Genomic DNA, 13,204 nt, shown 5'->3' on the forward strand with positions numbered 1-13,204 from the left:
CAAAATAAAACAACACAGGGCATCACTGCTATTACTACACCTAATCCTTAATGTAGAGCAGAAATGTAGGCACACAGTCTTCTTCTAAGACAGAAACAATGTGGGAGTTTGTTTAAGGATATTCCACAGAGAGAAACTATATCCTGTACTTCCATAACCTTTCTATTTGAGGATCTTTACAATTTTCCCAAATGCCTATGTGGCAGTTGTGGCTAGGGGCAGAACTATAGGAACTATACTAACTTCATTTCATCACAAAAATTGTGAATAATCCCCATTTGCATAGAAATTGCAGTGTTAGTAAAACTGGAACACTCCAAGTACTCTTTGTAGCAATGAAAATATTTTACACAGAAATATTTCAAACTCATAATTTTTAAATGACAACTGAAAAAAGGTTTGTTTGAGTCTCCTCTCTGATCAGTTTGAACACATCTAGCTTTCCTTCAGCATAGTTAAGAGTTGATATCTAAATTAATATTTTTAGAAAGTTAAAAAAGCCTTGGGTTTTGTTGGGGCTTTTTAAACTCATTTCTATAAAACTTATAGGACTATAAGAGCTGATAATCTTATTCAGGTCTTCTTTTTTTTTTTTAAAAGTTTGTTCTGCATTACTCATATAACCCTGAATAACCTTCCCAAGTCTAAATATACATAAAGCATACAGTTTCAAAGCTATTTTTCCTGGTATTCAAAAGCTTAAGATTTTGTGACATGTCACTGCAATATGATTGCAAATAAAAATGGAGGTAGAATGAAAACAATGAAAATCAGGGCTGTAGTATGTAGAGCAATTGATATGGAAAATTTCTAGTTCTGCCAAAAAAATTTTTTAAAAAAGGCATCCTCTGTCCCCAAAAATATTACAAAAACAACAACAAAAAAGAAAATATTTCAGATTGAGTTAAAACAAATATCTTTCATGTTGAATTGAAAAATAAATGTGCAAATCCAGTAAAATTTTCTATTTGATCAGAAACTATACACTCCACTCTGGGACAGTCGGCTGTTTGGGGGTTTTTATCCCTCCTCTTTTTTTTCCATTAGGATTAAGTCAACTTTGATACATACACATTGTTTAAAAAATAGTTAGAAACAGTAAAATAGTTTTAAGAATTCACTTTTTCTCAATCCAGAAGAGCCTTTGGCAAGTAAACAAATCCTACATCAATATACTCAGATTCACCTTATCTGAATGTGCAAATTTCTGTAAGTATCTGAGTATAAAATGAGACTAACTTTAAATGGTCTCATAAAAGAACACTGAAACAATTGTAGAAATATAGACTAATGTATATAAAATTCATGTAGAATAATCCCCCCTCAAAAACTTCCTAGAAGACAGGCATCCACACGTTCACAGATACACGACAGGTGGGCCCATAGGCAGAGCCCGCATACAGCCAAGTTTTCAATATTAACAGCTCTAACACTCTACTTGATCCTCAACTTTACAGATGCTCATCATAAAGAATGTAATCATTTTATTATTACACTTTAAATGCTAGCTCAGTGTATGTTCTTCATATCTTCCAATAACTAGTTCATAGGGAATGAAAATTTACTCCAGTATTGAGCGCATGCACGAATTTTTTATATTTAACTACAGCAGTCCATGCTTTTTACCCAGCTGTATCAAAAACTATATATAAGCATTTAACAAAATGGATAGTTCCTCAAGTTCTCTTTGCTCATCTTGAGGAAGCCAACTCCTATTTAAATGTTCCAGGGGGCTGACTTTTTTGGGGAAGGTTTCTGTTGCTCATAGGAGCGGTTTCGGAAAAACAAAATGGTAAAAAAATGAGAAAAATAAATTATCACATAATAAAATAGACACCTTTTACAAGGTTCTGATGTATATGAAAGGAAAATGGAACAGAGTACCAACCATTAAACCTGTTTATATAATTTTTCCATTGCTTTATGCAACTGTTGCTAGGCAGTCATGTGCCATGGTGATGAGTGGATGTGAATACCTAGACAGATTAGAGAGACATATGTTACTGAACACATTATGTATGGTGTGTTTTCTTCTACACTGCTGTATAAAACCAAGATACCAACTACCCTTCTTCCCCTAGAGAACTGCAATGTCAGATGGTTCAGAGAAATAGTTCAAGGGGTCTGACCTTGTGGCAATACAGGTATCCCTTTCTGCTCTTAGTTACACAGTTCTCTCTAATGAATTAAAACAGACAGAGTGCATGTAGTACTGCATTTAAAATAGAGGTTTGGATTAATAGAATTAATTTATAAAAATTTAAATCTGTACTTTTTATAATGGTTTTAGAATGCACACAATCTACTTCCCAAGCCAGTTTGTATTCTTTCCAGAATCACCAAAAATACAGAATATAGAAATGTAGAAAGATATATATTGGAAAAGTGACTCACTTGTATTAGTTTTAGAGACTAAGCTACCTCATAAGAAATTTGTAAGAAGAATATCTTAAGAAGGTAATTCAAGCAGCTGTACAGGGCAAAATTTTAGAGAACAAAAGTCATAAAAATTCTTTTCCAAATAAACACCTTTCAATCCTCACATCCAATTTGAAATTATTGCTTCCCAATCAATAATGTGTTTAACATAAGCAATAAAAACAGTAGCTATAAAGAACATGTTCAAGGGACAACACAGGATTCCAAATCATGAAATTTGGCAAAAAGAACAGCAGGGAAAGTCAAAGCGTGACACCAAAGTCAATAAGTGCAAAGGTATAACACAGATTTTTTGGTCAATAATACTTTAGGATAACTCAAAATATGAGAATTAAAATATAAAAACTTGCACCATAATAAAGAAAACTGACAGCTAAGTCAAACCATGATTTTCCTGATAGGAAGGACTGTGTAAACTATTCTAAAGAAGGAATCAGAAACTTTTGGTAATAATCTAAATACTGAAGAATAGAGAAACTGGCAGGAAAGTTTGATAATAACTCAAATGGGAACCTTGGCAACTGAAATAAGTCAATTATTTTGTATGTGACAGAGCAGGTTCTATAACTTTGATACCAATGTTCAGTAATAAAGTCAAATGTGATTTTTGTCACAGATTAGAGCAGGACACCCACAATGAAGTTTCAGCAAGACAGCTGGTGGTGCAAAGCTGAGCAAATGAGAAAAGCCTGAGTGGGAGTCAGGAGATTGGAACTAATAGCTGAATAAATTAGATGTCCAATACCTTCATTTACTGAAATGATTTCATCATGAAATAAATGCATATCCTGTGTTTATTTTAATGTGAAATATGAAATTCAAATCTGCTTTTACATATGTATGCAATCAGTTAGTCTTAAATGCAGCTGTATTTATTGTCTAAAAGTCCTGAATTTCACACTTTTAGAGTTCCCACTTCAAAAACTAGTAGTTATTCACAGAATTTCCAAATACTTGGAAATCTTACATAAAATCTCCCTCAAAATTTATTCCATTTGAACATACCGAAGTTGTTGACCATTTCCATTGGAAATCTGAAGCTTTTAAAGGAAGATGAACTTGGGGCTTCAAGACACTCCAGGAGCACACTACAGAAATGAACAACTCAGAACTCACAAATAAATTTAAGAAATTTTGGTCTAAAAACATTCTGCCAGACCTTGAAGGCAAAAATTTATTACAGGAGTTCCTCTTTGACTTTAACATCAACATATCACATTTCTTGCCTGTCATATATAAATATATCTTTTTTTTACCCAAAGCAGTCTAGAATGACACACTTTATGACCTTTGCTCAGGTAGACCCTTGGATAGTTGCAAATGCTCTGAAATTTCTGCATGTGGCTGTTCAAGTCACTCCTTTTCCAGTCCAGGCTTTAATGCCAGCTATCTCAATCCTTACTTTCCTAAACTCAAACAAGACAGTACCCTCCTAAAACAAGCCATTTGCTACCAGTGGTTACTGCAATTAATCTTTCAGACCTAAATTTGCAATTTTTAAACAAATCAATAAATAATATACTTGCTGGATGCAAAAAGTCTGCTGTTTGTTACCAGGTACCCACAAAGGAACACATGCACCGGAAAGAAACCCAGCTGCTGGCAGTGTTCTTAAATCATTTTGGTACTAACTAAACAGGTTACCCAGAGAGGCTGTCAAGTCTCATCCTTGAAGTTATTCAGAACTGGCTAAACCTGCTTTAGTGACACTGCTTTGAGCAGAAGTTTGGACTGCATGATATCCAGAGGACCTTTCCTGCCTCAGCAATTCTGTGATTCAATTTTAAACATACAGATACTATTTATCAGGTTCAAAATACACTAGCAGTTTGTACTTCTTCCTATGAGCATCTCAGATAGCTAAAATAAAAATAAAACAAGACAAAAATAAGTTTTTCAAATACCTCTTCTGCCTATTTATCATTAGTTAGCCTTCGGTGCCAGGTCAGCTATACTTGAATTTCTATAAAATCATAAAGTGTTGGTACTGAAAACAAATCCAAATTGCATTTCAAATTTGAAATTAGTGTATCAAGACATTTAAGGAGCTGTGCAAGCATTAAGAAATCAGATGTTCACATGAAGTCTTATTCCCGTGCAGAGCAAGTAAAGGGTATGTATAAGTAATAAATCAAGCTACCACAAACATCAAGTTACAATGAATTCATTTGAAGTCCTAATACTGCTTTCTATTCCATTTTTATGTTATATAATAACAGTAAGAATAGTGACCTAGGTCAGAAATAGTTCACAGAGATCTCTTTCTTAGCATCTCACACAAACAAAATAATCCAAGTATCCCCAAGTCAAAACTCATGACTCAGGCTTTCAACTAATGAACACTGACACAGCTGTAAAGAAATCCACCCTACATCCTTTTCTAAATCATACACTGGGGCTATAAAGACTGATTTTCTCTTTTTTTTTTGTTTTTGCTTAGTTCTTCTAGCCACAAATTTTATTGATTTATAAATATATTAGCATGTGAGTACTGTAGCCAAATTATAAACATAGAGTGCAGGTGCTTAAAATCAATCAAAATGAGACAAAAGTCACATTGGGGTTTCTCCTCCTTTTGTATGAAGAAATGCAAACACACTTCTAAATCTGTACAAACAAAGAACCATTCCCTTATTCTTTTCTTTTTCCTTCAATTTCACCCCATTTTACTAATAAGCAGCTATCCAAAACACCATGAATTTTTTCAATGAACTCATTATCACAATGATATATTGTAACACCTCTGATGTTTCAGAATAATGAAAGGAAACAACATTTTGCTCTGGTAGGGAACTTTAGTTTAAAAACTGCTCACCTCTGTGATATGAGGGTTAGGATTGAATCCACACAGGCTGCAGACTACAGTGTGACACTGGGTGCACGTATTGTAGTTGGCCTTTTCTGGAGTGTGCAGCAGCAGCTCAGTGGTTGTGCAAAGGGGGCAAAAGGTTTTCTTTGGGACGGACTCAGGGGTTTGGCTTGCACCAGCTGGCTTTTGCTGTGGAGGTTTGTCCAGCCCTGGCTGCTGGCCAGGTGGTTTTGTAGGTCCTGGTTGTTGTGCTGGGGGCTTTGTGGCCACTGCAGTCTGAGAAGGTGGTTTTGTAGGCCCTGCCTGTGGTGGCACTTGTTTTACAGCACCTGTTTGCTGTGGAGGTGGCTTCCCAGATCCAGGCTGCGGTGGCTGTTTTGCAGGTCCTGTTTGCTGAGCAGATGGCTTTTCAGGTCCAGGTTGCTGAGCAGGCTGTTTTGGAAGCCCTGCTTGCTGGGATGGCTTTGCAGGACCTCCTTGCCGTGCCGGCTGTTGAGAAGGTTGTTTTACAGGTCCTGGCTGCTGTGATGATGGTTTTGTGGGAGGTGGTACTTGGGATGCTGTTCTAGCACTGTCTGGTTGCTGTGGGGAGGGTTTTGTTGGGCCCGATGAAGGTTTTGCAGAAGTATGTTGTTGAACAGGCTTCGTTGGTTCTGACTGTTGTGGCTGAGATTTTTGTGGTCCTCGCGGCTGGGGCAATTGTTTCCCTTGTTCTTGCTTAGCATCTGCTGGTTTCTGAGCTTGCTTTGGTTCCCCAGGCTGCTGCTGAGGCACTGGTTTGGAAGACTCAGTTTGCTGGGGGGTAGGTCTGACAGGTCCTTGTTGTTGAACAGCTGGCTTTGGAGACTGTGGCTGAGTTGGACGTTTTGCAGGGCCCTTCTGCTCCTCAGGTTTGCCTTGCTCTTTTGGCGTAACTTTTTGTTTCTTACTGGCCTCTTCATGGGCTGCATCTGAATCTGATATTAGATCAAAAGGATTGAATTTGTTCACAACTGATGTGACTGCACTCAGTGGATTGGCTTCTGAGAGAAAACTGGGCATCATACTTGGCTTCTGATCTTCTTTAAAATCAGTCCTGGACTTTGATTCACGTAGACTAAGAGTAGAAGGGCTCCGTCCAGGTGCCCGTTGTTCTGTCTTCAGCACATCTACTGTTCTGCTTTTACTTAAACCTGGTGGTCCTGGATCTGGAGGCTTACCTGGTTGTCTGGGATGGTGGCTTGTATCAAGATCAGGATGTCTGCAGACAAAAAACACAATAAAATTAACATAAGGCAGAATTCTAGAAAAATGAGATAAAATAAGATGTATCAGTGACCCTGGAAGTGCTCTGGTAACACTGTGAAGTTTTTCAAATGTTTTAAGAGTTTGCAAGACCAAGGCTTATAACAAGGTGCATGACAAAAGTATTTAAATAATAATAATTGTTTCTTAAAAGCTTATACAAGTATTCAGTCATAGATTGATTTATTATTTAGAAAATAATCAAATACAACAACAACAATCAACCAGGTAAATTTACTTCAGAAATCTGAAGGACTCAAAGCTACAACTTCCTCTTATACCTATATCCAAATTACTCACTGTCCACCCTGTCCCTTGGGATACAAACAGGAAGACAGAGAAACTTAAAATGAACTGAGGTGTCAGAAAATTACCAGATCAAAGCACAGCTCTAGAGGAAAAACAATGCACAATAGATTATGTACTTGTATTCTGGCGGCTACTATAAAATTGGAATATATTTACAATTTAGTATGCAGAAAGGACTTAAACTCTTAAAATCCATGTATGTTAAGCAGTACATGTGTCTTTGTAAAGTATTTTTTGTCACCCACACCCTCACAAATCAGAATTTCCCATTAGATGACAATTCACAGAATTAGCCCTGAGGCTTTTTTTTTCTTTGCAAATAGAGCTCCTGTACAACTTCCTCTCAGAATCCTCCCAACCATTCACACTGACCAGCATTAAAAAGGAAAATCTCACATTACATTAGAGAATTGGGAAAAATCCTTACAATATTATTTTGCTGTATGTTCATACAGGACAAAATAAAAATAAGAATGTAGGAACTAAAATCAAGATCATGTGTTCATATGTATCACAGTATTCTACTTGTTGCTACACTTGGGTGCAGCTGGGTGAAATTATATTGTATTCACTACTAATGCTCAGGGATGTAATAAAATATTTTATTCAGTGCTATCACTAAGTTTCTGCTGGAAGATACAGTGTTGTCTTCAGTGTCACAGAAGTATTGAAAACATAAAATTTTCAGTTTTCACTTTGAGAGAACCAGTCAACTGTGATCTTGTTTTTCCAGACATGAAATTTCTTCTAGGGCATTCATTAATAGAGTAAACAATCACTTATTTCATTTAACTGTATTCCTCAACCAATAAATAAATAAATTTTAAAATGCATAATTTTCTTTAACTGTTTTGTCAGAAGTCTGCAGAATTATAAATAGCAGCCACATTGAAAAATGTATTTTGCATTCTCAAGGTCTTCATGAGTTTACTATTTTTTCTGATTTATATTTAGAGTTTCCATTACATTCCTAGCAATGGCAATACAAAAGGACAAAACTAAGTGGTAGACATTTCTATGCCTGTAATTCTTACAACACGGGATTTCTCATACACATGTATCTGAGGTTTTTGTTAATTGAAAACTTCCACATGAAATACTTGTTAAGGACAAACTATTTCCAGCCTTCAGTAACTGAATTTACCCTTTCCTGTTCTTGTAAAATTTTTGGCAATAATACTTTGAAGTTTACAACTTTAATGTGCAACCCATTGAAGTGAGTAGATGTTTTTTCCTTTGGCATCAGTGTACATTGATGAACTGATTACTCATAAAGAGGATAGTTCAGAAAAAAACAATAATAACCTATTTCTTTCAAATATTTGGTATTTTTGCCTGTTAAAAGAGCAATTTTATACTCTCATAGGCAACTAGGTAGGTCTACCTGAAGTTCTGTTTCTTGTTATTTATATAAGCACTCCAGGTTTATCTGAGGAGGTACTTCTTACCACATGACCTCACTTCCACTAGTCTATCAGCAGCAGTCTGGTACACTTCCAGCACTTGTGTTTGCAAGTGTTCAATCTGTTGGATAGTTTCATTCAACAATGGTAAAAGGGACTAAGGGGGAAAAAATCCCCAAAAAAGATCAGTGGTATGATTGAAATTTAGGTCAGTAAACAGGGTACCATGTCCAAACCTTACACTGTGAAGATGGAAAGAAAAGGCAAAACAAAACCAAAAAACAACCAAAACAACCAAACAAAACAAAACAAACACACACGTATACACACTCCACTCAGAAACTGATTTTAGAAATTTCACTTGGTTGTTAGCAAGAAAAAGTGGTTGTGGATCCCTAGGGGAAGAGAGTTATCCAGCTTTTATTTTTATCAAAATAATGTGCTCCATAAATTTCCACCTGATCAGATATCAGTACCTGAAATGAGATCAGACCTATGAATGCAGGAAATAAATCCAGATGATTCTGCAAGGTTGCTGGTGTATTCTGAATATCAGACTTGTCTTGCGTTTGCACACAACAATGTTACTAAGCAATGGAGACAGAGCGTGGCTAACTAATAGAAGAAAAAGGCTTGAAAGACAAGCTTCTTGAGAAATGTTACTTCTGTCAAAAGCCAGGACTTGCTTCATTTAGTTTGAGGTACCTGGGAGTTGAAGCCTTCTTTTCTACAGCTATTTTACAATCAGCTACAGACTGTCATTGAAAACTTTTAATTGAACTGAAGAATCAGAATCCTCAAAACAAATCGTATTTATTTGACAAGAATTATCAAACCTTCTGAATAATGAAAAACCCACAATATTTTTAAAGTCTTCAAACCAGACCCCATAAGCAAAATAATTTAGTTCTCCCTCACATAATGCTTTTCTTTGTGCTGCTGTGTTTCTCCTCACTTTGGCCATGATCCATGGAACTCACCTCTACTCATTTACATATTACAGCCAAATCAAAGCTTACTTTGGAGTAAGAGGAGATTTAACAAAAAGATTGTTGGTCTAGTTCTTGAACTCTATAACTATAAAAACCTATTAAAAAGGCATGTCTTTCCCCAATTTATCAGTATAAATAGTTTTAAAGAGAAACACAATAATTACGCAACTCCAAGATAAGTAGATCTTTTCCTATCTACAGGCATATACAAACTTACACATACCCCAGTGGCAAACTTTTGTTTTCTAAGTCAGTAGAGTGATGATATTAAAAAAATATATATTTCTCCTGGAAAGTACAACATAGACATACTTTAGAAGTGTGACAACAGTCAACAAGAGTTCTTAGCATTTCCTATCAGAATGCAGCAACTTTTTTTGTCAATGTCTCTTGTGACCAACTAAATGAACTGGGGGGAAAAAGAAAAAAACAAAACTCAACCAGCTGCAGTAGATGGTCATATACTCAGCTGGTCATCTAATCCCTTTAGATATGGAACAATTCCTCGGCAAGTGGACACTGACACAGTTACAGAGTCATTTGATGAAGCCCGAACAACTGGAACTTGCTTACAAGTTGACTGTGTATGTTTCAGGTACATTTCCTAACTGTGAATTTTCTGAAGACTACTAATTGAAATAGGATAGAAAGATTTCCATACATCCTAAACATCTGACCAGAACCTAGAGGATAAAATGTTAGGGAAAAAAAAAATGAATGAGGCAGTTCACTTTAGGTGATCTAGATCTAAATGCTTATATTAATATTCATAAGACTTAAAAGCTCAAAGCCTACAGAAGTTCTAGAAGGTACAGCATTTATTTTAAGGTGGTAAAGATGCAACTATGTAACCTGGTACATACATTACTTACTATTAAAAAGCCTGTTGCAAAAATTGTTACTTCAGGATACTATCAATCATGAGGAATTTATACACCTTAAGACTTAGGTTACTTTGGAAGCAGGAATTAAAGCATTTAGAATAGGAAATAATTATTAGTCTCTAATGTTAAAATGAAAATCACAAAGGAAAAATGCAATTAGCAACATGGAAAAAGCTAACAGTCACTGCACTAAGGACACTGTCATAATGCAAAGCTATATGAACTGAAAGTCAGAATTCCTATTTTGATCACTATTTCAGTCACTTAACATTTGGACTGGCATAATCAGGCTAGAGGAAAAGGTGTTGGGAACAATTGTAGAGCATCAGTTAAGACACATTTTCCACATCTGATTTCTTTGGCCACATTAAAACAAAAAGCCTGAAGGAAAGAAATCTGAGTCTCAGCAGGCTAGTTCCAGTTTTAGTCTGCAAGAGAGTGACGCTTAATCCTTTGAAGAGTCTTACTTTTAGGGTTTTAGGGTTTGGATCAGGTTCTTGATAATTATTCCTAACATTCTTGGGAGATCTCAATAGCAAGTGAGGTGTGCAAGAAGAGCAAGTAAAGCCACAAACCAAGAGCAGACACAAGTAGTAACTTCATTACAGTGTGACAGGAACAAAGATACTATGATGGGAACTGCTATAGCTTCAAAATGTCAATTTTGACTATAAGGTAAAAGGTTGTAATTCACAAATTTAGAGTGTCTTTACTTTAAACAGAGACTGAAAGTATGGTATGCTAACAAGATCAAAGTAGTTTCTGATATCATAAATATATTTGTATGAAAGCAGACATTTATCAGCACAGAGATATCCACACTTCAATGAGTTTAGCCTATTCTAAAATCTTCCAGGAACATTTAAATTACTTTTTACTGGAACATTAACATGAAAAAAAATAAAGTTTTAAAGCACTTGCATTTTTTTCTCATATACTGTTGTACAAAAGGGAATTTTGAGCTTGGTTTCATAGAACTAAAGAATATTTGTGGGGGTTTTTTCTCATTAACATCTGCAGAAGCTGGACAGAGTCCTGAGCTTAATGAAAAATTGTATTTTACACACGGTTGTAATGCCTGATTAGTAATTATACAAGACATGAAATAGGAAGATTTGACTTCCAGGTTTAAAAAATGGACACCGTCATCTCAGGTATAATCCCAGTGACTCCAGTAGTTTGCCCAAGAATGAATTTAGTCCCCACCCTCCTTGCCTGCTTTCTTCTAGAATTCACTTATATAAACCTGATATTATATAAACTCAATATGCATTTATGTGGGGTGAGGTCAATATACCGTGAAACAGGCGGTCGAGGAGGATCCTTCCAGCATCCTCCTTCCAGACAAACACACCCAGCCCCGGAGCCGGAGAGCAACAGAGGCGTCGGCCCTGTGTGACGGGCTGGGGCTGGAGAAGGTTCAGTACCGCGGACAGCGGCACGGGACGAGTCGGTCGGGGGTTCAGCACCGCGGACAGCGGTAATACCCGGAACAGGGGTTTGGGCCGCCACTGGCACCTGGAGAACCGGCCCCGGACCGGGCGGGGAGCGGGCTTGTTGCACGTCGGGCAGTGAATTCACTGCGGGCCAGGCAAAGAACGGGGAAGGAAATCACCCCAGCCTTCGCAGAGGCACAACGAGGTAAAGCCATCCCTACCCAGAACACTGAAACCCGTGGCAATCAATTTAATCTATTATATGGCCTCTCTCCCTTTCAACAAAAAAAAGGGGTTAAAAAAAAAGGCGAGGAAAAATAAGGGTGAAAAAATAGACTGAAACAGACCTCAATCCATGACTATTTAATGAAGCCAAATGATAGTTGCAGAGGTTCCGAATTGGCAGAGTAATGGCCAGCAAATGCATTATGCCCAAAAGCTTTGGAAGATCCAACAAAAGAATGTCTCTCCAGACACAGACTCTTGCAGAACCCACCCGCCCTGGGGAGAGCTTCCCTGGCTACGACCGGAGCTGTGGGGCATCCAGCCCCGTAAAGCACACACCTGCACACAGAAAACCAGAAAGGCGTCTGCACATCTCTCCGCGCCCCAGGCACAGAACTGCCGGTGCTCCGGATGGGTGCGAAGGGAGGGGAGGACAGAGAGCGCAGTCCCCGAACCGAGGACCGCCGCTCTTACCAGAGAGCACCGGAGTGGGAAGAGCCGGAGAGTGCGGGCTCCGTGCTGGTGCCCGCGCCCCTGCAGCCGCCCCATTCCCTCCCTCCGCCAGCAAGATGGAACGCCGGCTCTCTGTGCGGCGGGCCCGGCTCGTATTGCGACTCGCCCCCCGCCCCACCGCGAGGAGACGGAGAAGGGGGAAGGGAGGAGCGAGAGAAGGGAGATTTTCCGTGCATGCCTTTGCATGGAAGGCGGCTCCGCGCCGGCGAGGTTCCCTCTGGGCAGCCCCTGCGCCCTTGACATGACAGCGGCGATCTGCCTCCTCTCCTCCTCGCTCAGCTGGCTCAGGTCTGCCTCCACCCCGGCCGGGACCAGGCGCTGCAAGGGAGCTCCGGGGCCGCCGCCATCCCCGGCCGCCGCCGCCCCTTCGGGGAAGGCGCCCAGCCCTTCGCCTCCTTCCAGGCTCGCCTCGTTGCCCATGGCTGCCGCGGCTCCGCGCTCTCCGCCTCTCCCCTCGGGCGCACACGGCGCTGGCGGGCGGCTCGCAGGGTGCTGCCCGGCGGGCGCTCAGCGCGCCGCGGCCGCCGCCACCACGGCCCCGCTCGGCGCCGGCAGCGCCGTGGCCGTGGCCGGGGCCGGGGCCGGGCTCAGTGGCTGCCGCCGCGGCTGGCGGGGGAGTGCGGCGGTGCCGCCCGCCCGTTCCGCCGCCCCGCGCAGCGCATGCTCCGGGCGGGCGGCCCCTCCACGGCCCGGGTCCGCCCCGCCGCACGGTGTTTAAAGGCGCCGCCGCTGCCGCCCCGGAGCCCGCAGCGTCCCCGCAGGGAGATCCGGAGGGGACCCGCTGCCCGCCGGTTCTTCCCCGCAATCCCCTTCCCTCTGCGCACAAGGCGAGAGAGACTCCTCCAGGCTTTGATCGCCCGCTCGCCCAAAGCACGAAGTGAGAAGACACACCTGGACCACACCCCTCCTA

The 13,204-nt window shown here is 39.9% G+C and overlaps 1 protein-coding gene across 13 annotated transcripts in view; it reads right to left on the reverse strand.

Annotated features, from left to right (window-relative positions):
* PCLO (piccolo presynaptic cytomatrix protein) overlaps nt 1-12,920 on the reverse strand; it is a 341,027-nt gene extending 328,107 nt beyond the window's left edge. For all 13 annotated transcript variants that reach the window (XM_071552738.1, XM_071552733.1, XM_071552734.1 and 10 more), the window contains exons 1-2: nt 12,473-12,920; nt 5,255-6,488 (exon numbers count right to left, since the gene is read on the reverse strand). In XM_071552738.1, coding sequence (XP_071408839.1) covers nt 5,255-6,488; nt 12,473-12,714 — 1,476 coding nt within the window. In that variant the 5' untranslated portion in view covers nt 12,715-12,920. The remainder of the gene's footprint in view (nt 1-5,254; nt 6,489-12,472) is intronic.
* Nucleotides 12,921-13,204: the final 284 nt, after the last annotated feature.

The sequence above is a fragment of the Pithys albifrons genome, chromosome 3 (assembly GCF_047495875.1).
Source record: "Pithys albifrons albifrons isolate INPA30051 chromosome 3, PitAlb_v1, whole genome shotgun sequence".
Classification (NCBI taxonomy): domain Eukaryota; kingdom Metazoa; phylum Chordata; class Aves; order Passeriformes; family Thamnophilidae; genus Pithys; species Pithys albifrons.